This window comes from Malaya genurostris, chromosome 3, assembly GCF_030247185.1.
Source record: "Malaya genurostris strain Urasoe2022 chromosome 3, Malgen_1.1, whole genome shotgun sequence".
Taxonomy (NCBI): Eukaryota; Metazoa; Arthropoda; class Insecta; order Diptera; family Culicidae; genus Malaya; species Malaya genurostris.
Genome location: NC_080572.1, coordinates 196,790,717 through 196,815,659, shown reverse-complemented (window position 1 = coordinate 196,815,659; position 24,943 = coordinate 196,790,717). Strand labels below are relative to the sequence as shown.

The 24,943-nt window shown below is 38.1% G+C and overlaps 2 protein-coding genes across 7 annotated transcripts in view; one reads left to right on the top strand and one right to left on the bottom strand.

Annotated features, from left to right (window-relative positions):
- LOC131433909 (nose resistant to fluoxetine protein 6-like) overlaps positions 1-13,616 on the top strand; it is a 65,988-nt gene extending 52,372 nt beyond the window's left edge. The window contains exon 11 of the transcript XR_009230303.1: positions 13,412-13,616. The gene's annotated coding sequence lies outside the window, so the exon portion shown is untranslated. The remainder of the gene's footprint in view (positions 1-13,411) is intronic.
- LOC131433907 (activating transcription factor 7-interacting protein 1) overlaps positions 1-24,943 on the bottom strand; it is a 68,871-nt gene that overhangs the window by 987 nt on the left and 42,941 nt on the right. For 2 of the 6 annotated variants that reach the window (XM_058600516.1, XM_058600517.1), the window contains exons 2-4: positions 4,467-4,787; positions 723-4,353; positions 62-648 (exon numbers count right to left, since the gene is read on the bottom strand). In XM_058600516.1, coding sequence (XP_058456499.1) covers positions 62-648; positions 723-4,353; positions 4,467-4,728 — 4,480 coding nt within the window. In that variant the 5' untranslated portion in view covers positions 4,729-4,787. Of the gene's footprint in view, positions 1-61; positions 649-722; positions 4,354-4,466; positions 4,788-4,967; positions 5,205-13,036; positions 13,122-17,760; positions 17,890-24,943 lie in introns of those variants that run through there. The other 4 variants (XM_058600514.1, XM_058600515.1, XM_058600519.1 and 1 more) reach the window with 4 other exon arrangements.

Below are 24,943 nucleotides of genomic sequence, written 5' to 3'. Positions count from 1 at the left end.
GTTAGGAATAGCTCAATTAGTACCGTCATGAGAAGTGTTGAAGAACAGTAATCGATCTTACCAATTTGCCCGTTTGCCATTCGTGGTTTGTAAGACTGCTGCCCTGCAATAGATCGCGTGAACCCATTGGCGGCAGTTCCCGGTCGTTGAATCAGCATAGGGCGGGTGGGGGTTCCAATTCCATTAACCATGCCGCCAGTCTGCGTTCCTCCCATTGAACGCTGTTGCAGCACAGTTCGATTAACTACTCGTTGTTGGTTTATAACCACTAGAGGTGGCATTGACGAATTCTGACGTTGACCGTAATTCTGCTGCTGCCCATTGAGGATGGTAATCGGTGGTTTCGGGACGACCGCCGCCGACTGTGCGGATACGGCCGAACTAGCTACCGGTATTTTCGGTGCGTCATCTTCATCGGTAAGATCGATCAACGAATTGTCGATGGTAGGCGTCGACGGAGTAGAAACGCTGGTAGCCGCTTGAACTGTCCGCACATTGGCCGGTGAAACGCCAGTAACCATCGAAGGTGTCTGACGGTTGATGATCTGCATAGTAGTAGGAGTTCCCTTCGCTTGGGGTGTTACCTTCTTCATCACAATTGGAGGAATACGGCCCAATGGCGACGAGGCGGGTTCAGGAGTTCGAGTTCTGTGAATAAAAAAAGGAAAAAAAGCGCGTTTAGAAAAATCATCAATGGAAAACCGTTCCAACATGATACTTACAGTGGTGATCCCTGAGGTGACTGCGTTACAGGACTCTGGGGTTGACTGCCAGTGCCAGAGGAACTGTTGCTGGTACCGGTTTGAACGTCCTGAATCTGCTGCCGCATCAGTTGTTCCTGCATTTGACGGGTTTGCTGTTGCTGTTGGACCTGCTGAGTGATGGACAACGGAGGTCGCATAGGTGTGAACTTTTGTAACGGCTTTTTCCGATTAAGTGGTGGAACCGCACCGGAACCGGGTGTCGAGGGTTGCTGCTGCGGAGAACTGCTGTTTGTCACCGGAGATTGTTGTGGGGTTATGGTTTTGTTTGAAGATGGAGTTGCTGGCGAACTAACCAACGAAGTTTTGATCAAGCTTGTCGATTGAGTCGAACGATTAACGGGGATTTGTTGAGGAGAAGCCTTTATCACTACGGGTGGACCACGCGCAAAGTTTGGTCGCCGATTTTGAGCGTTCGCTTGTGGCGTATTCCGGTTGGGTGAAACGGCGGGAGTTACCACGGGCGACCGGTTGACAGGTCCCTTGGGGGAATTAGTTCCTGCAGCAGCATTGCCCACCGATGGACGATTTCCAGGAACAAATCGTGGCTGTGAAACCTGCAGACCGACTGCTCGCGTAATCTTCACCGGGGTCACAAAGTGTTGATTTTTCTTCTCCAGGTCTTTCACAACTCGCTCGTGAACCATCTCAAGATCCTTGAACTGTTTGTTTAAATCGTGCACTTTTTGCCGGTAGCCTAGCAGCAATGCGTCCTGTCCGTCCAGCTGAGTTCTCATTTCGGCGATGGTAGATTTGAAAGCAATACTTTCTACAATTTTCTGTAAAACGAATTCCTCCAGATCGGATCGATTCATTTTCTCCAGAGGTTTTTTAAATTTCTCCAAGAAATCCAACCGAATTGGTTTCTTCTCCTTCGACGGTTCTACGGGCTCCGGATTCAACACAATTTTCAGCGGGTCAATGACCGCCAGAGCAGATTTCTTCTCTTCTTTTACCTCCTTCTGTTCTGCTTTTACCTCCTTCTTTTCTTCTTGCACAGTTTCCGATTTTATTTCTTCTTCTGCTGCCGTTTCATTTCCTTCCAATTTTACCACCTCAACTTTGTTTTCCGTTGATAATCGCATTTTCTTAGCAGATTCAGCATCTTCTTTCTCCTCCGACTCATCCTCTGGACAAGGACGTTTTCCTGTGCTGACAGCCGTCGAATCTTCCTTTACCTGTTCGGACAAATCTGTATCCATTTTGACCACTTCATCATTTTTCTCTGGAACGTCATCATCGTCATCGATTATCAGAACTTCGTCCTGAGCAGCATCAGCAGCAGCAGTTTCACTTGGAACAACTTTATCTTTCACGCCAGATCCATGCGACTCGTCCTTGAGTGTTGTTGTTTCAACTTTAGCTACTTGCTCTTCTTTTTCGGAAAGTTCAACTACTTCCGTGTTGGAGCTCACCGCTGGCTTTTCGGTACTTATCGATAATGCATCCTCTGCTGAGACTTCTTCCGATTCCTGTATTTCTGAGTTCTTTTGTTCTGTGGCTGGTTCCGGTTTGTCTACGTCAATTGTTTCAGATGGTTGTACTTCTTGGACCTTGACAGACTCGGTTTCATGCGAATCTTTTTGAACTTTGTCCAAATTATCATCATCGTTTGCAATCTCTTCATCCTTATCTTCGGTAACTGATTCAGCCCGGTCCATTTCAGTATCGGTTTGTGCAACGGTTTCCTTCGATTCTTCAGATTGTGCAGTAGTTACACTCGCTTCCTTGACTTCCAGCAGGTCAGGTACTTCCTTGTCGTTTGATTTTTCAACTACAGAAGTGGACTGTTCAGTATTTTTTACATCCGCTTCATTCATAGCATTTTCTTCGTCCACAATTTCAGTTACTTCGGACTTCGGATCACCTTCTTCGGTGGCCTTCACAGTAATTTCAACGTATTTTTCGGTCGTTTTGTCCTGCGTTGACGGTTTATCGTTTGTTGCCTTCGATTCTTTCTCGTTTTCCGACTCTAGAACTTCCCTGACATCGACAGAACACTTCCTTTTACTGGGTGGTTCTCCCTCTGACTCTACAACATCAACGACGCCGGTGGCCACTTCTTCGTGGTCTTCGGTGTTCCTGCTGGCTTCATCTTCCTCTATAGCGGTGCAATCGGAACCTTCGAAATCATCCTCATCATCGGCTTGTGCCTGTTTCGCACTACCAGACTCACTGCTGTGATCATCCAAATCTTCCTCGCCATTTTCATCATCAGCTTCCATCTGTTCCGGTTCGTCCATCATCTCCAGTAAATCTTCTTCGTCGGCTGCTTGCAGTGCCTGCCGACATTGCTTTTTCGCCTCATCGTCAACTGATTCGGTGTTTTCCGTTTCTTCTGCCGCCGCTGTGTCGTCCTCAACCGACTCTGGTTCACCTTCCCGTGGAGCTTCTGGAATGTCGGTGGTCTCCGGTTGTTCGTTGCTTAGCGCCTCATTCTGGGCCTTCTCGAAGACGGGCCCGTCGTTGAACTTTATCAGATCCGATAATTCAGGTTCATCATCATCATCATCCGGTTGGTTGGATCCTCCTTCTTCTGTCACAATAGGAGCGTTATTCAAATCCGACTCCTCCGCTTCAACTAATTTCGTTATTGAAACTTCTTCGGACAATTCCTTTTCCTCAAGGGTGATGCTTTCTTCGGAGGATTTTAACAAAAGTGACTCGGAACTAAGCGTTTCATCAGCACAGTCAGGCTGATCCTTTTGTTTTGAATCAGCCACAATATTATCGACATCAGGAAACTTTATCAAATCACTGAGTGAAAGCTGCGGAGTTGCGAAATTATCCTCTGCTTCCATCCTTTCAGATAGGTCATCCTCACTATTTGTCGGTTTCAGATTATCGGCCATGGTCGTAACCATCTCCTCCACCAATGCAAACACTGGTGGCTCTTCGACTTGTACTGTAGGTGATGGTAAAGGGGCTTGCTCGGTATCCTTCGCCACCAAAGTATCTTCCTCCAGAGTCTGCTCCGTTACAGACAGCTCTTGATCCTTATCTTCGATAATTCTCGTTGACTCATCAGCAGTTACATCGCCAATATCTACCGCAGCAGTATTCAATATGCTCAACCCACTCTCATCAATGGCAACAATGCTTCCCTCTGTAATTTCCGTGGCATCAGCAATCTCCGTAGTGACTACGCTATCCTCGATTTGAATAGCTGACTCTCGAGTAGAGCCATCCTGCTCTTCTGCATCTCCATCATCTAGCAACAAATTTTCGTCTACGTCATGACTTTCCTCCATTTCAACATCATCGTCCTCTTCCAGAAGTAACAGATTCTCTTCCTCATCCGAATCGTTTTCTTCGTTTGCTAATGATGGCAAATCATTCAACTCCAGTGATGAATCAATGTCTTCTTCTACCGTTGCAACACCGTTAGTATTAGTATCTTTCCGTTCCGATTGTGATTGAACTGTAGACGGTGGTGATTTCTTAGGATTTCCTACGGTTCCTAACCGATCAGTATCGTCATTATTGCCATCGGTGTTTTTGTTTAACTGAATGATATCATCAATTAAAGTATCCGAAATGGTCTGAGCCATTTTGGTTTGATTCGGGTTAATTTCCGTTGCTGGGAGTTGATCTGTGGACAAATTTGAATAAAAAAATATCAGTCATAAAATACTCTAGTATCAGAAAAATGGATTCCATCGTCAAAACTAAGAAAGCAATTGAACTACACCGAGTAACACTTACCATCGTCATCCCCATCATCCAGCTCGCCGTACGTCAAACGTTCCATTACGTCCTCGTCTTCGAGGAGGCGACATTTAGTCTCATCGATGTCCATTGTGACTTCGGAGAGTGTTTTGTCTGTCGCAATGCCGATTCCATTTTGCTTGACTTCGGGAGATATATCTTGCAAACTTTCGGCACTCCCAACTACTACCGACGAGGTTGAACTTATCTTTTGCATTTCTAGCACACCCGTTCCAATGGGTTGGTTCACTTCCATCATTGTTTTCTATTATTTGTTAACCGATTTGTACTGCAGTTGTTAAATAAATATGAACATTTCTGAAAATGAAAGTAGATGCATTGAGGTTAGGTTAAACCCAAAACGAGAAATTTTATGTTATTCATAAGCAGTTTTCTAATTGATAACTTCTTAAATTGTGTTACGTTCGGAAAAAGATATCAAATTAAGACATATTAGAAGAGTAATACAATTTAATCGAACCGACATCAAATGCTAACCAAAGGAAAAAAATGTCCAACAATAGAAACCAGAGCCTACAAGTATTATTCGGCGTTAAAACTCCCCTCCGGTACTATTTTCTAGAGAAACTATATATTATATCACAATTGATTATTTTCACTAACTTAACCATTAAACTGCACTAAGAAATTTACTATTTTTAAAACAAAGCAGTTCAACTTCTCCCACTGTCTGCAATGTTTGGCTTTCGGCACGAACGGGGGAAACGCTTGCACACATACTACGTCTCCGACATTTGACAGCTTGCCAAATCGTGGGAGTGTGTGTGGTGGTCCGCATTTGAGCGCGCTTTCCGATCCTTGCCAGGTAAATAAGTGATTTGGTATATAGAAATAGTATTGTGTTTTGAGAAACATATCCCGGACGGCGGTGAATAAGTGAAGATTTTTTACTCTGTACCTGCATGCAAACGGTTCTCAGCCACCACAAACCAAAGGAGCGCAGAACGGATGCGACGCTTGTCACCCAACGAATGTTTCATGATTGTCGCGCAACATTATAGTACCGGGTGTACAAAACGAAGAAGCGATATCAATGTGGAACAACCGACGAGTCCTATGTTGTTTTCACTTGGAAACGTTGGTCCGCTATTTCAAATAAACAATTTTGAAGGAAACCAATTTGTGGGAGGGAACCCGATATAAGAATGCTGGGGGATTTGATATCGACACTTTCGATATAAGGCAACAAATTCTTTTACCCAATAACGTTTTGATTTTTTCAGAATAAATCTGTTGTATTGTTGTCGAATCTATTAACTGTTCAAGAACTCGAATGTGAATTTAATCCAGACAACTTTCGTCACAACATACTGAGAAGTAATATTTGTTAATTTGTGGATGCAATTATCTTCAATTAATCGATTTCTCGATACATGAGTTCAGTTAAGGGGGCTTCAAATTGTTTTCATATGATGTTTTTGCTATGATATGGTGAACCAACTTGTTCTTTCAGGCCCGTACCCAGGATTTCATTTCGGGAGGGGCCCAAAGATTAAAAAATAATGTTACTGAAGACTATGTACCTAATTCTCGCTGTGCCTTATTTTTAACATACACTTCAAACTTTTCCACAATTCTTTACATTTACTGTGTTATTTCTGTAACACATGTCTGAGACATTCTAAGTAATTATATGTTTTTGATTTCGGGAGGGGCCAGGGCCCTTCGCCCTTCTAGAGATGAGATGATTTTTTTTTTAATACAGTTTTCGTTTGAGGCCTAGACCTAGCAAAGATTCCTCCCTAATTGCTGTCAAACCGTTTGTTTGAAGTCCGATTCGAACCTAGTCTCGACGTCGTTGAACTGAAATTTGAGTTAGTTTTGAACCTGATTCATAAATCAGAATCGCTCACACCGCCTTTGAAAAATGCGAGCCCCACACAGTTGCATGAAAATAGAGTTCCATCCGGACCAGGAGGTTTGTATACCTAGAAACCTTTCGCCACCAGGCACCAATGGTTTGTATACCTAGAAACCTTTCGCCACCAGGCACCAATGGTGCCACCAGGCACCAGGCACTGGAGACTTGCATATCTGCAACGGTTACTCCGTCTCAATTGTACGTTGTACGAAGAGACTTTACAGAATAATCTTTAGTTTATTTGGGCACATTTCTGCTGGTGTCACTACGACCCGGATGTTCACAGTCACTACTTTATAAGTATTATCTCAAGGATCAGCGTCAAGTTCACGGTTTAACTCATTGTAACAGTTAAATTGATTGACTTCAATATCCCGTTCGGAAGCTACTCTGGCTTCACTAAAATCTAACAAAAAACACCTGGAGCTCGAAATCTGCGCTTCTTGGAGGTTAAATTGCGAGTTGAGAGCACTCTTCAGTTTAACTACGGTTGCTATCTCGTCCGGCTCCCTGTACTCAACCTCATTCCTGAGTTGGAAATTAGTCATGTAGTGTCCAAGGATCTGTCAGAGCTCCCGGAAATCAGAACTGTTGATCGTAAGATCCTTTTTTAGCTCGAACGGCATCTCCTCCTTCTGGGTAAAACCTTCTTCTCTGGGCCCTTGAGCACCGAATCCTCTCTCATTTTCTGAGGATCGAAGCAATCTCTGTGTGTGTATGAGGGTCCTTTCAACGCTGAATCGTTTCCAACAATGTTCATATAGAAGCAGCTACTGAATCATTATTCTATTTGTGTCTATCCGCTCAATTTTTTCAAAGATATCTGAACCGATTTCAAAAATTTTAATATAATTTGAAAGCTACTACTGGGTAATTGATTAGCTTCGAAGGATACATCGCGGAGCAACGTAACCGACAAATCGCTCCTTGTTTCATTCCGCTCATTTTGCTCACAGATGGCTAAACCGATTCCAATAATTTTAGGCTAGTTTGAAAGCAGCTACCAAAACATTGGTCATGTACGAGGGGCAAATTACTGACACTTTGCTTCCGGGAGATACAATCGTAGAAGTTACGTAGCTGGTACGTTCGAATTGACAGCTACCGTTAGTCTATTTATCAAGTTCGAAACGATAATTCTCTGTTCCAAAGATATAGCGGTATTTCTGTTTAACCGCACACAATGTTCTCGATAAGTGTCCAAACGATTTAGATAATCTTCGTCTCATTGGGAAGCTACAATGTGACCTTTTTTCAAGTGCAAATAGAAAATTGCGAGCTCTTCCGGTTATGGAAATATAACTAAAAAAGATAAACCGCAAACTTTTCTACCCTGTTCTATTCAGTTTTCTCGAATCAAGTCGATGCCGGAAATGTTACCGATTTAAGGACTATTCACACATTTCAGTTCCGTGACGGTTCAGTGAAAGTGCCTTCAGTGCGCCGTCAGTGTTCTTTTTTTATCGGAACCATTCTGTTCCGTTTCGTAATGTTTCCGTTGTGACACAGCCAATGCAATGACATACCGACTTCAGTGAAAATAAAAAATATCGGTGACGACGAATTTGATTTTGCTGGACGGACGCTACACCGACGGAGAGCTGTACTGAAACGGCACGGTGCCGGATAGGTGTAAATGCGCGCATAGAAAACGAATGAAATAATATCAGTATCCGTGCACGGTGTCGTGCAGGCACTGAACCGGACCGGACATGTGTGAATAGTCCTTTAGCGACGTAAGCGTTAAAGTACACTTTTGTGAATTATCCGAATCAATCTGGATATCCTTCGATCTACCTAAATTTGTGTCAAAGACAAGATCAATGAAACTTTCCGGCGAATGATTACAATTTTTTAAACTGTAATAATGGGGTATACTGTCACTATAGTATAAGTTTAATTAGAGATCAATTTCATAAGCTAAGCAGTACGCAGCACTTGTGATGTGTATTCCACAGCAAACCATCACAATTCACTTACGGAATCCAACTCCAACATTACTTTTATGAGTGTAATCAAAAGACCAAAATTCAATGCAAAAATGACTAAAAACTAGCCCTTTGCTTTATTGTAGGAGGCGTACACTGAGCAAAATACCATAGTAACCGTAGCCTGTTTTCCATTGTCATTTCAACTATACGCTTAAATAGTAGCAACAATCATGATAGATGACTATTCACCATCTGTATTGTATAAATTACTAGACAACAAAGACTACGACTTGACTAAACTATTTGTATTTATGACTTTTCTGGCATGGTCATCCTGACAATGGTAGGGTAACAGAGGTATTTTGGCCACTTCATATATTTTGGCCCACCTAACTTTATCGACCAAACTTTATGGATTTAATCGATGTTAAGTAACCCATGTTGCATCAATTTGAAGCTAATCATATTAAATTATCTATTGCGGAAGAGGTTTTCAAAGATATTAAAGCATTTGGTGGATATTCTTACAAAGTGGGCCAAAATAAAATCAATCCTAAAGTGGGCCAAAATACCTCTGTTACCCTAGTCATCTCAAATATAAGAACAAATAGTTAAAATCACAATTTCTAGTAAGGTGAAATTGCTCTCGAGCCTTGATATATATGAGAAGCTGAATAGTTATCGCTACCATGTAAATATGTACACTGTATAATAATGTTACCATAAATAGATACATGGTTTAAATGAAATTATGAAGTTTGAAAACACTATTCATGTAGTCCATATCAACAGAATTTATGTAGTAAGCACATTATCGTATAGTGTTTTTTAACCGACTATGTTTTTCATTTGTGCTGACTATACAAATTGTCAATAAACGGATATACTTTGTTATTGTCACATAAAGTTACAATACAGCAGACAATTTCGTGACACATCAGTGAATGATTTGAAAAAAATGTATATTGTGACTTATATTGTGCAATTTGGAAGGTCTTGCAGGTGAGTAAATTTTGTAGCCTTACTAGTTTCCGTCGTTGAAATTAAATTTTTCAACAATTTTGCCGGTAATGGCTGTTTTCTAGTGAAATCGACGTCTTGTATAATTTTTATTATTCGTTATCGGTCGCTGTAGAAACAACATCAAGTGATTGATTAAAAACGACGAACATCATCCGATTCCCGAATTCAAATCGCTCGAATCCGACGGAAAAAATAACAATATATGGCAGGTGGGTATTGAGGTTTGTTTCTTAACTTGGCTATGAATTTCTTCCATTTCTTCTTCAGGAAAAACTTCACCGAACAGAGCCTGGGATCAACAGTTGCAACCAAGCAATGCTGCTCCATGTCTACGTTGATAATCAATATTTCACCAGGCACATCATCATAATAAAATTGTAATAATTGCAAAAATAAAATAGAATTCAATGAAACTATTTTGTTGTTCTTGTTCTAGAATTCAAATTCATAAAACTTTTTAACATGTTTTGCTGATCTTCAGCATTGTTGAATCAACCACTGCCTTCAGTTTCGAAATAACTAGAAGTGAAATGTCAAAAATACCATGGCTCTGGTTATAGCGAAAACCACAATGTAAATGTCATGGTTAGCCTAACCATCTCAATCGTATTAGTTATTCATACAATATACTGTTCAATATTACTATTCTAGAGCCGATACCATTTATAGTAAACATGAACTTGACTATTGTTAAAATCATCTGATTTAATAGTCGGCTGAAAACCACTATACTCGCATGGTCAGGTTGGCCCTCTATATAGAAACTGTTACCATAATATTTTTCTGAGTGTAGCATCTCCTATTCAACCCAACACTACAGAACAGACGCATTTGCTAGCCGCTCCCAATAAATACTCGATTATTTTTGTCCTGTTTTCACGAATGTCGTTTCCGGTTGAAGTTGTTAAAACAAACTCAAGCTGCTTTAAACAAACAATTTGAACAAAATTTGAAATTGTGACTGTCTTCCAAATAGGTAGACAAGCTGTCACGAGATAACAAAAAAAATTCACATGTTGCACCATCTAGAGAGGATCTATTTGAATGTTTAAAAACTCCGCCATTTTTCAGCCGATTTGGGAAAATGAACAACATTTATTTAGGGTATACAATACCATTTAGTGACAATTCACTCAGAATACACGCTTTAAAAGAGTTACTCAAAACTGAGTAATATCTTACTCATCTACAGAAAAGGTGGAACAACTCTAATTAAATGTAATTCCTTAACTACTCTAATTTGAATTCTTCCACTGGAAACGAAGTTTGGGTAAAATCTACTAATTTATTGAGTAATGCTTTATTTGTACATGAGCCAAAAATTGAGTGATTAGCACTCAAATTTCGGGTGAAATTTTATTTCACATATATCAAATATGCGTAAAAATTGCTCCTGTTTTAAGTATATAGTATTTAATAATTAAGTAATTTATACTCAATAATTAAAATAACCCTACAGTGTTTATTTATTATTCCGTTTACGATTAATTTCTATCTTCGAGACATTATATCAAGTGGCGGTCGCTTGGAGTATTGTGTCAATCGCACCTTTACACATATGAACAACCAAGAGCACAGTTTATCATTTGGTTTTGGCAGACACAAAACCGTTTCTGTTAAGTGACCAACCCTTGCAACAGATACAGATGAACAGCTAAATAAAAATACGTGATCCACTAACAAAAAATGGTACATATTGCTACAAATGGTTATTACGATTTTTATAGTGATCTCTCGAATAGTTCTTACGAGTTCTTACGTTAAACTTAAATTTAGAGTAAGAGTCACTTATTATTATTGATGGTAACTACTCAATTTTAGACGTTTTCAAGTATCACTTGAAAATGAGTAACTAGTACTCAAACTCTGAGTATTTTTTTCTAAGCGTGTACAATATCGATAAAATGTCACACACCTATTAGACACACAAGGAGGTTATGTCTCCCATTTTTTACGATAACCACGTACAGTTTCCATAGTTGAACGATCCTTTTTAATGTACATCGCTACACTTTTAAACCATTTTTTGACTTAAATTGATCGATGACTAAGATGGTATAGACTGACGTTAAGAGTCTGGCTGATTTGTCGAAATCGTCTGAAAATGACAGAGTAATTCAACATTTCAATAGGTCCTACCAGGGCCGTAGCTAGAACTTGGGGCTCCCCATATGGAAATTTGTTTTCAGATTTCAAAGTACATCTAAAGTTGTCCATAGAAAATTTTTCAATTCGAGGTATTTTCATGGGCCCTAAAAATCTTTGCCGAGGTGAGGTCCTTTCAGGGTCAACAAAATGGTTGACGATAAGGAGCCCCTTCGGACATCGTCCCATTTGCCTTATGCTAGCACCGACTCTAGTTCCTACCTAGACGGCACAGTCTGTACTGATTCCTGCCACTTCGAATTGCATAGATAGACTACACCGATTATCGGATTTTGGCGATTTTGGTGTAAATGTGGAGTTAGTGTATGATCTGGCCATGCCAACACAACTTACCCATCCCCCATAGATGATGCAGTCATGCTAATTGAATAAAAATTTCGCTTTTCTAGCCGAAATATCTGATTTCAATTTGATTGTTAACTTAATCTCCTGAACACATAAAAGTCTCAGATACTGCTATAGACCATAGAAAGTAAATTTATTCAACTCACATTTCTATGCATCATACAGATTTGCAACTTCAATCGAAAAAGTCACGCGCCTTTCTACTACTAAACTGTAAGCTCCCTAACTTCGCGTATATCGTATACCTATACCACGTTGATGAACACGCCTTGAGCACCGCTACTCCAACAGTAGACCGAGCAGCACCACTACAGTCAAAACATGAGGAAAGAGTAATACAAACCAGCAGGGCTACAGATACACAAACCCCGGGAACGATCAATATAAGCAGAGAATTGTCAGGAAAGTAGTTATATTAACCCGTTTTTATTAAAACCCTAAATACTAAAATAAAACTTAAATCATATTTTCAGTCGAACACCAGTTCATTGCGAGTTAAAGTATGAAACAAAAAATAACTGCTTTGAAGCACCGGTCGAAAGAAAAATGAATTAACAACTAACAATTTTATAAAATGTAGCCTTGCCTCTTCCATGCAGCGTTGAGATGGAGACGACGCAAACAGCGACAAACTGAAACACGGCACTCGTGCTATCAACGCGCAGACATCAACGAGCTTCCTGCCGTTTTGATTCCCACTATCATACCAAACCGAGATATATGACCCATCTAAATGACAGAGAACTTATCCATAACAAATGCATACAACGAGATTAACGTTGACAGAATGAGCCATGTCATTCCACCTGACGTAAACAAAATTGATCCTAGCAAACCCCAGTGTATTGAGCTTAAAAACGGCTGGTTAAGAAGGTAATGCAAAACACCGTATATAACTGAGTACCAGCCCTATGCTCTTGAGATGTTCAATCTTCGAAGAACCGGCTTTGTATGCCTCTAGAGCATAAAAGTGTAAGGTTAGCGAAATACCCCACTGACATTTCTTCCAATGTTGGATTCTAGTTTGTTTATGAATCAGTATAATACAGGTAAACAAACCCCAGAATGATAGTAGACAGTTCGAACAACCTGACAGCTATAAGGTTGATAAAAAATTATCTTATTATGGAAACGCAATATAATTACTAAAAAAGTACCCATACATTCATTCAAATATCGTCAAAATTTAAGAGAATAATTGGAATAAATGTTCCTCTTACCGCTATTATAAACGGGGCACAGCCGAAGCAACAAAATCGTACACGTCTCACTGCTAGCAGCACTGCACAAACACTAGCAAGTAGCAAGCCGTGTGTACAGCACAGATGCCATAGTCACGCCTGCCTTCGTTCGTTTGCAAAAGCCGAACAATACCGAAAATAGCCGATTGTTGAAGTTTAATGAAAAAATTTTCAAATCTATGTGTAAAATTCCATAAACGGATTTTTTTTAATCAAATTCTTACATACAACTCACTGTTATATATTAACTGTTATAGAGAATTTAAGTATTTTTTTCCAATTACGGAAATATGAAAAAAAGTAAAATTTAATAAATAAATCTTTACAATCCAAAATATTACTTTTTTTTTTCAGAATATATTACTTGAAGATATTTGTATGCAGAAGCATTGAAGATTGAGGTCATCGTACGAATGAAAAAAATGTATCACCACCGGATACTGCATGCAACACGCAGAAGCAAGGGAGCGCGTGAGAAACAAAAAAACGTGAACCTGTTCTTTTGGTTATTTCATTGTAAAAGAGAAATGTTTTTTTAAATTTATACACGTTTTTGAATAACTAGGTAGATTGAAGATTGCTGTTAATCTAGTAATATTAGAAATTGCATAATTTCAGTAGTTTAACAGATTTCTCCAATTACTTTACCAATAATAAATGTTGTATGAATTTCTAAGGAAAGAAAGTCAACTATTTCATTATTATTATTATAGTTTATTCTTTCAGCAAAGCAGTACCCCATACAAAAGCCACAAGTAAAATCAATACATCTGAAATGAAAGCAAGATGGCTGCCGCTACCAATTCGTAACTTAGCATCGACCTACAGCGTGCTACAGCAGAGAAGTTTCATTTTCTCTGAAAGATATATATGTAGTCCCGAGAAGAGATTGATGTTGTTATCTGAATTTATTTATTTGTTTAATATCTGAGCCAGTAACTTGAAAAAGATCGTATGCAATAATTAATACGACCGATCCTGCAGAAATTCAACACATGCGGTGTAGCGAACAGCAAACATCATCTCCCTTCTTTGGTCTCTCCCGCGCGTGTATTGTTGCATCGTGATCTAGACATACAAAAACTTTCCAAGTTGGCGTGCGGTTGAGAGGTCTGCCACTGAAACGAATGACTGAAGTAGTATGCAACAGAACAAGAGTTGTATTGTGTACAACGTAACAGATTTTATCGAATAAAAAAGATTCCGTATAGAATCACATTCATGTATTTGCTCAAATTCGCAGAGGATTTTGGAGTCATGGTATCAAAAATGACTAGCTAATTTTTGATCTTCGAACGTTGAGCCCACGTAATCGCATCGTCAGCATACATGCCTCAATTGCTATCAACCCTATCAACCGACTCATACATCATCAATCGAATAAAATCCAACTCGACCATGGTGCGTAGTTTCGAACCAACCATGCTTATTTTCGGTGCTACAAAAAGATTCTCCCGTGAATAAAACAACAATTTAATTTATGGTTCGGAGCTCAGAGTAGGCGTTGGCTTGCAAACAATAGTTTGGTGCTATACAGTAGCCACCACACTCACACCCTTGGACAATTAATCTGTATAATAAATGCCACCTCACTCACACAAACACAACCAGGTGTCCACGAGGCCATAAAACCGTATGCTTTGTATTGAAATAATTTTGTACTCATACATTCATGAACATAACCATCGTTCGAATTGGAGAAGGCCGAAGTAATTCAAACATTTTTAAAGTCCTACAAGTCAACGTTAATATCGATTTTTATTTGAAATGTCAGTATCAGATCTTAGAGACAATAAATAAGGATTTCATTAATTTGAAATTGAAGAATTTACATATAATAAGCTATTACGACATATTATTCCAACCATAAACACATTACCAATTCAACATAAACGGTATTGCGGAATATCAGCTTTAACATTCAACTCATTTGTCTCTCATAATTCGTTGTATGGATGCAGATAATAACATGAAGTCACTAAAACAAACAGCTTGATGATGTAGGGAAACCGCCATAAGACTTCACCACATCATTAGGGGCATTTTGCGCTTCAATACACTGACTACGTGTATTCAAAGTAAATGATCATGACAAACTTAAAAAAAACATCATTTAAAAAAACGTGTATAATGTTCGAAATGATTCATTCGAAATTATTCGCAGCTGCAGTAATTTTTTCAATGACTTCCACACCCAGCCGATTATCGAGTGACGTGACAACGTAGCATTTGCTGCAACAAACTGTACCAGAATACAACATAGCCGTAGCAGTATTTTTATACTTCAGTAAAACCGAAAATATTTGTTTACTACTTTATATTAACTACATTTGTGAACGAAGTAAGCATTTTCCACAAGCATTAGCGTGAGTTATCATTAGCATTATTCAAATGAAAAATATTTGATTTTGCAAATATTTTTACCAAAAAAAAACATTTAAAAATGATTCATTGCATTACAGCACCTCAGCTCGATATTAGGAAGTTATAGCATTCGATATACGAGTAAAGTTTCCAATTTTTATACATTCATACTGCAACATCATACGATGTAGCATACACAAAGCATGTTGCATGGCAGTAGGGTTACGAAGATATTTTGAACATTGTGATAGTCACTCAAAACCTAAAGAGCATAGCTGAAAATTCGTTTCGCTAGCATTTTCTTTGGATATGAATCCAACTTTGACAAATCCACAAAACCATGATGGTTTTGTTACAATACTTGTATGGCATGGAAATTCATGACATATTTGTAAGTGTGCATTTTTTTTATTCATTATTTGAATAAAAATATTCATTATTTGTATGAAATAAATAGTTTACTTATAAGTCTGTCATGATTCAAACGATACATGTACTATAGCAAAACCTTTCTATCTTTGGGCAAGTGTATGATGCACGCTGAAATATGTGCGTTGCCCTACTTCAGTGTTGTGCTGCATCGTAAGCTGTAGTGTAACATCGGCAAATACATTACTGCCGTTAGAAGAGAAGCAGCAGCAAATTGGCTGTGGGGTGTGATTTTGGTCAAACCCACATGGAACCTGGCATGTTTTCCTGAGTGAATCGGAGGTCATATGCTTTTTGTTGCAAAGATGCAGATATGCTTCGAAAAAAGCTTTCCTATTGTTCAAGACAATTCTCTCATATGATGAAAAAATGGACACCACAGTGTTAGCTTGGATTTCGTTTTTTTGTTTCGTTAAAACCTTCAGGTCATTCCCCACTCGGGCCAGAAAAATGTTCTAACCCTATGTTCAGGGCCGCCGAGAGGGAGATGGGAAGTGGAAATTTCCCCGGGCCCGGACCTTTCCAGGGGGGCGGAATTCGATTATTTAAATTGTTTTTTATTCTTCGTTGTAGACATTAACATAAACATTAAAAATAAAAACACATTCGGCATTTCTCTTGACGGCTCTGTCTATGTGCGGGGTCGGGATTTGAATCCAGGTGAGCTATGTGAAAGGCATCGACCTACCAATCACGCTGCGCCCGTTTCCATCTTGCTCTTTTCACCTCTAGTCTTTCAGAACCGCTCATGCAGAGAAACTGTATTTAGCCTCTTGCAGCACCCCGCAATATGACAATTTTTACTCTCGGTCATTTGATCTTTGTATGGAGGGTACCCACCTCCCAAAGCATCGAAAAATTTGTTTTTGATTCGATCAATGATTGTCACATTTCTGAGAAGACTTCCCTTGAAGCGCCTAGCGACTAACACCTGTGATAGACTATGTACGTATTCCAAAATGTCGAAAAAGTGATTACTCTCCTTATACCTAGTTCAGAAAATATGTTTTTGTCATGCGATTTTTTGATCAGGTGTAGAAATTTAGCCAACTGTCAGATAAACTTACTGACCTCATTTACGGGACTAGGAATCGAACTCAGGGTGGTTGTGTGAAATGCAGTCCTTCTACTCATCCCACTATGCCCGGCGAAGAGTGAGGGTTTTTGTGCAGCGGTCATCTTTGGATGTTGCTGTATCTAACAAAAATACCGACGATGCTTCTTTTTAACCTAGGTCAACAGTTCAGAATGCGCCCTATCTCAGGCCCAATCTGGAAGGATTAGTAATACTAGCTATGCAATTTTCATATATAGAACTAAAACAGGTCAAGTTATACAACGGAATGTAGCACCTTCACTACATCGAAGTGCTACTTTAAATTTACTCGCGCCCATGTTAACAATGCGTTCCCTGGGCTGAAAACGTAAACGAAACAACGACTTTCCATGAGGTTTGCTAAGTGTGGGCCGGTCGTTTTGCGATTGATGCGGTGAATTTTCGAGTATTTGGGAAGGTAGATGGTGTTGCGACATCGTGAGAGTATCAGTGAATGTAAACTACATTGAACTATTGACCAAAAATGAATTGTTAATATTACCTCAGTGATCCGCTTCCACTCAAATGAGTAAATTGTACTGAGTAAAGAAGGCGTTAAAAAACATATTTCAAAACTGAGGCAAGTCTCAGTGACTCTAAAAAAAATTTCAAATTATTACTAAGTACTGTCCTTATTAAGTACTAGTTTTAAATTAAAAAAAATAAATAAAGAAAACAGCACTATTTAGAGGGATGCCGCTTTTGTTGAAACTCCTTCCATCGAGGTAAAATAAAAATATTAAGCAGTGCTCCATACATTCAGTCAAATATCGCTAACATTATTACAAATAACCAGTACAAATGTTTGTCTTACCGCTTCGTTCCTTTTCTGCGGGGCACAACCGGAGCAACAAAATCGTACACGTCTCACTGCTAGCAGCACTGCACAAACACTAGCAAGTAGCAAGCCGTGTGTACAGCACAGATGCCATAATAGAGCAAACCTTCGCTCGCTTGCAAGAACCGAACAGTGCCGAAAATAGCCGACGACTTTCATTTATTACAAAACAGTGTAAAGCCATAGCTAAGTTACCATAGTAAGTAATATTTTAAAAAATTTCAAAATATTAACTATTTTGCTAATTGAAGATAACTAAACTATTTTTAATTAAATTATGTAGTTATTGAGAGCGAAGTGAATTTATATAACTAATTCCTTTTCTTATGAAATATTTTTTGATGAAACCTCAGTAGCTTTGGAGATTGAGGTAATTGTACGAATTGAAAATGTAGCACCATCAAGAACTACGTGCAACACGCAGAAGCAAGGACGCGCATGAGAAGCAGAAAACATTTACCCATTTTTTAACTATTTCGTTCCAAAATGTATCATTTTTACAAATCTACTTGTTTTTGAAATACAGAAAAGATGAAGAGTAACTGAAAAAAATTAAAACATCGAAAATAGGATAACGTTAGTTATATAACATATTTCTCCAAAACATAAATACTTTTCCTCTAAATTCTATCCTTTCGGGTATTGAAATCAAATACCTCATTATTATAACAAATTATTCATTCAACAGAGCTCGATAAAAACACGCCATGAGCAAAATAAACACATTTGAAAAAAAGCAAGATGGCTGCCTCTACCAATTCGTAATTCTTCCTCGCCTAACAGCAGAAAAGTTTTCTCCTGTGAAATATATTTGCTTGCCCCGGAACTAAAACAATTAGTTGTTACTCATTTTGATTATTAACCAATCCATTGAATGACTAGTGATCTCCTTAAATAATCGATACGAGCGATCCCGCAAGATTCACAGAAATTCAGCACATGCGGTGTAGCGAGCAGCAAGCATCATTTCCCTTCTTTGGTCTCTTCCGCGCGTGTATCGTTGCATCGTGATCCACCCTGTAACCATACAAAAACTTTTCAAGTTGACGTGCTGCTGACACGTTCGGTTGAAGTAGTGTGCAATAGAGCAAGAGTTGTATTGGATTTGACAAATTGCACAGAACACTACAACTTTTTGCTCGAAACAATGATTGCGCAGAGAACCGCAATCATAATGCTGCTCGATTCGTCTAGGATTTTGAAGTCATGGCATGAGCAATTACTAGTTTAATTTCAGATCTCCGCACAGTAGATGTGGAATCCACGTCAATTGCTATCATCCGACTCATACATCTAAAGTCCAACACAATCAAACTCGTTCGAGTTTGTAGTCTCAACAACCAATTGGTCCATTTTCAGTGCTCGTTACAAAAAGATTCACAATTGAAAAGAAAAACTACATTTCATCTTGCGGTATGAAATAATGAGTAGGCGTTGCCTTTAAAACAATAGTATATTGCTACCATGTCCATTGCACCACCACTACAACAACAGACTGAATGAAAAAACAGTGTGTTAAGTAGCACTTTACTTACACCAATACAATCATGTATCTACAAGGTCAGAGAACTGTATCCCTTGTATTGAGATAGTCGTATTAATGAATATAGCCTTCGTTAGTTTCAGAGTAATTCAGAAATCATTGAAATCATATATGTAAATGTTAATTCTGACTTGTCCTTGGAAAGTTATTGACAAAACTAAAGGAGAGTACACAATACCACGTGTAGTATCAATCCACGTGTAATGCACAATCAATAGTTTTCGTAGTATTTTAGTATATCATTGAGGTAAAAAAACATTACTAATCTAACATAAATCTCGTTGCGAAATATCACCTTCAAAATTTTAATACATTTGTCTCACACCATTTGTTAGTAGATGCCCTTCATATGAAGTCACTAAAACAAACAGTATAGTCACTGTGTTATTTCTCACAGTATCAGTGCCGCAGTTTTGTGCAACACAAAAACCTAGAATTTGCAGTAAATAGAAAAATAAATAAATTTAAGATAACTATCCAATGGTTGTGAGATTTATGATTGGTTTACAATTGCAATAGTTTTTTATCCGTCTCCATACTGCATCATTCATCGAGAGACTACGAATGCGATAACGCAACGTACCTGTTGCTGCAACAAACTGCTGATGTGTATCATAGCAGTGTGTAGAATGTATCACTTGTACACATCAGAGAATGAAAAGAGACGAAGCTCTTTGCACAATACCAGAATATACATAATAAATATAGAATAACGTAATATGTACAGCCGGAAAAAAATTAAATCTAGAAGAAAAATATCTTACTAAAAATTTTTCGTCAAAATGTTTGACTGTCAAAATAATTCATTTTGTAGTTGATGGTAGAATATACGAGAAATCTAAAATAACACGACCAGATTTTTTGCTTAGTCCGTACCCCTCTAAAACCCTAAAATTTGAAACCCACGATATTGTAGTAAAACATCGTCCCTCTTAAGCAGCGAGTATATCGTTTAGCAAGTTTGCGAGGAGCTAGGGTAACGCTCATATTTCGAAATTGTTACAGTGGAATTTCATCAAATAACTGATAGCTCCGAAAATCAGAACAGAACGAATTTTACATCGAAGAATTATTACATTCATTGAAATAATACATTAGAATAGATTTTTCACTAGAATGACTTTTCAAACAAATCAAATAATGTAGGACATTCTGATGGTTTTGGGTTATTATATGATACAGGACGAGATACTTACGTTACCCTACTTGATTGTCGCGCAGCAGTGTAGACTGCAGTGTGACATCAGCAAATGTTTTGATGCGTTATTGTATGATACAATTATTTGCGTACTCAAACTAAGTTGTTTCCATTTCCTTAAAGAATACCACTATTTAACTCATGGTAGGTCGAAAGATATGATAATGGAAATGGTGAATGCCTTCATCATAGAGCGACAGAGGAAAGATAAACGGGCTGCGAACCCGCAGCTGTCGTGAACAAACCGATGTATTTTTGAGGATATGTATTGAATATTGTTTAGAGATACTACACTTTGAAACTTGCACCGAAGCATAATATCTCTACTGATGTCAGAGAGTGTCTCGAGTTGAGAAATCAGCTTAGCGGTTTATGTTGAAATGCTGAGTGGTAGTTCGATATGAGCTGCTACACGCCAATAATTCAAGATGAAACGTTGAAAAAAGTAAACGTCACGTACGCTTGACACTAACCGGTTACTTGTAACCAAAACACCCAACAAAAAAAAACATTTTTACTAACAGAACCAATGCAGTGTTAACAGTTAATTTGCATGTTTACAACAGGGAATATACATTTGCGAATGATAAGGGCTTCTTCTTCAGGGGACCAGGGTCATACACGTTGCTTTGTCCCATTATCGTCGTTTTAATGTTGTTCGTGCTAAACCCTTTTCTAGTTCACCAATAAACAATCGATAGTTCGATTAATGAATTATTCAGGTGTCTGTTGATACACCTTTATGAGTGTAGAAAATTGTCAAGAGGCTTACTAAACTCGGTACGAGTGTCGCCGTCTTAATTAGGTTTTGTACGATGACGACACAAATGAAATGTCGATGAATCAAACTCATCAGCTATATTTGACAGTTATCGGTGGTTTGTTTACATTTTGAATAACACGTATTTAAATTAGAATGAACACATAAAGAAACCACTGATAGCTGTCAAACGGTGTTTACCAGCTCTTTTTGTGAGAATGTGTTCGTGAAAAACGTAATAAGGAGCCGATTATTAGGTTTTGCACGAACATGCCATAACCTCACAAAATGAACAGAATGAACTTTTTTTGACAGTCGACGTGTACTTGTTTACAGTTTAAAAGTTCATCAGAAGTTCATCGTTCGAATGTAAAAATTGCAAGTCGCCTCACACTCAACAGATTCATACATATATCGCTCCTTGATGCTGGGTACATATACAGGGCAATCTTTTTAGTTATTTTCACTGTGACATACGTTTCAAACAGGCACTTTTTCGTCATTTTTCAATTTTTTACTTGCAGCCGTAAAACAAAACAAGTACACGGCAACTGTCAAAGATGAACTTGATTCATCGGCAGTTCATTTGTGTCGTCATCGTGCAAAACCTAATTAATTATAAATGAACGGAAGATGAATTTTTATCTCATCTGTAGTCTTGCAATGATTACCTTAAATCTGGTCGATCGAAAATTACTGGTGGTTTTCATTCATTCAACTTGCAGCCATTTTTATGAATTCATCAATATTAAATGTTGATGACTTCGAAAGTGGGCCAGTATTTGTTGAGTTTATTCAAGGTACATGAATAGATTTTGACAAGAGCTTCCTCGTAAAGAAATTACTATTAGTTGATAAGAAAATACCAACAATTGGAACAATCAAAACGAGTCTTGAAAATGATTATATTTATATTATATATAGACATCCTAATTGAATTCCCTAACGGAACGGTTTTGTAAATCAACTCTGCTGATACCCGCCATGGTCATCAGGAGCATTAAGAAAAAACCTCGCTAGATTAGCGGATGATCTGATCATCTCGTATCGCAGTCTTCATCGCATCCTGAAAAATAAATTTCAGACCAAGCCGTATACAAGATCCAGAAAATTGAAAACCTTTCGGTGTGGCGTAAAAAAGAATGGGCAAAAGGAACGAATGCTGAAGAGGACCGCGGAAGAGCTTGGAGGATATCGTGTTTACTAACAAGAAACGCTTCACCATACAGCGGTTCGTGAATAAGAAGGAAGACAGGGTTTAGCTGCATAACTAGCTCTAGAGGATGTCATCAAACCGTATAAAATTCTTCATTTTGATTCCAGGGATTGGGTTTTCCAACCGGTGTCGGCTCACAAAGCTATGAAACCCCTACTCTAAATTACGGAACATTTAAACCATGATTTTGAGATTACAAAATGATTGCCTAGTTATTGCTCTTTTCAGGAAAACTTCTAAACCTTGAAAATACAAACGAAAATTTTGTTGGGAGACCTCCGACTTATTTTATAAAGTCATAACTTCCCACGAAACCCTCTATACGTAAGTGCAAATATCTCTCCTCACGAATAGTAGATAGTAGAATGCAAAGAAGAAGAATATAAAATATCAACGCTAGCGAAACTTACTTTTTCCGTCATACGATGAGTTAGTTTGAATCTCATCCACTAGAGGTCTGTGCTTATGTAATACACGGTGTTGACAAAAAACAACAAACTTGCTTTGTTTTTGCCGTACCGTGATAACTAATTTGAATGCGCAAAAATGCCACCACGTTCACTCGACTATAGCGACAGTGATCACAAACAACTCGAATCAATTTTACTCTTTCCGTTGAGTAGAACGGAACACCGCGAGAGCAGCAAAATTTTCCACGTCTAGCTGCTAGCAGCACTGCACAAATACTAGCAAGCCATGAATACAACACGAATGCCGCAAGTAACCTAACCTCATTCGCTACTCGCTTGCCAAAACCAAACGCGTCCGAATGGTAAAAATTTATGAGGTTTTTGTTAAATTTCATATGAAACTATTCTGCATTTTTTTTTCAAACCATATCCGGATGTTGCATACAATATTCAGAAGAAAAATTAACAACCCAGAACAAGTTATGAATTTCAAAATTTCATTATGATTAGTAGTTGTAGTTACCTTCTATATTAAAAAAAAACGAAAACATTATATAGTTGATTTTATTGTACATCTTTGAAAATGATGATACTGAAGTGAGTGTCATGTTTTTTGCATAGCACAAAAAACGTGAAAAATCTCTCGCTCTTAGTTCTAATGCCGTTGTGAATTTTGCCATTGAAACAAATTAGTACTACACGGAACGACCGAAATTAGCTCTGCGCCTAATTCGTATTACTGTTTTTGAATTAGTTGATTCTAACAACAAAATTTCCAAAATAACTATAAAATTAGTTAAAATGTAGAATTTACTGTGCTGAAAAAAACTCTTATTTTTAGAGAATGTGTTTAGTTGGCGAATATTCTGGACACAAACCAGCAATATTTCAATCCAACACGAAATTCTCATTGACAACTAATTTCGTTATTAAAATCAGAAACTTTGATTCTATTTATCTATCACCGTCATTACTGAAGGACAGCAGTGTCAAAGCAAAACAATCCATTAAAAAGCTAAAAGGGACAGTCTTGTTGAAACTGCTCGCAAATTGTTTAGATGTTTTTCGCATGTGTTACGTAAACTGTTAGTGGAAAGTGTATTTATTCAGAATTTGTGCGCACTTGAAGCGATTGTGCGTAATAATGTTTTTACGCGGAACAGTGATGTGAATTTCGAATGTTTCACTCTAATTGTGATGAAGGTTTTTTGTATCTTCAAACCTTCCGAGCTGCGCCGTCCGGTGTACTATTTGTATTCGGTTTTTGTTTTCCGAGTGCTCAAAGTTTTCAGTGAGAATGAAGAAACAGTGATTTAGAAGAAAAAAAATTCAAAAAGATGTTTACGTTTCGTTTATGTCTTTTTCTCCAACACAACATCGTATTTATACCTGCCAATATAGAAAAGACAACCGCGTCTGAATTTTTTTCGGCAGTAGTGTGCCATCTAGTGGCTAGTAGTCATTAAGGTGTTACCGTTTCGGTGACAGGGCGCCATATAGCTGCAGATTGCAGAAGCCAATTCAACCATTCATATTGGTTGAAAACAACATTATATTTCTTTAATTCAACTAAAAAATTAGTTGACTGGATATGAAGTGTGCCTTAGCTAAGAAATGACAGTACGTTTAATTTGTGAATTCAACTAAAAAAAATAGTCATTTCAACAAATATTTTATTATTATTAAGGGAATGAGAATAAAAAATCTAAATCAGCAAAAGTAAGATTTTTTTAGTTGTCTCAAAAAATAACTAACTAAAATCAGCAAATCAACTAAATTTTTCGCGAAAATGCTGATTTCGGTCGTTCCGTGTACAATAGAATAAGAATTATATATGTCTAGCTAATTGAAACTGAAATTGAAACCAGAGTGGCTGTAAGGACAGAAACGACCGTTGTCCGTTTGGAAGAAATAATGGTAAAATTTTCGAAATTGTACTTCGGTAAAAAAAATCTAATAAATTAATTTTAGTATTTGGACAAGTTTTTCAATTTTTATCATTTCGACATCAACATTTCCAAAGGGCCATTGA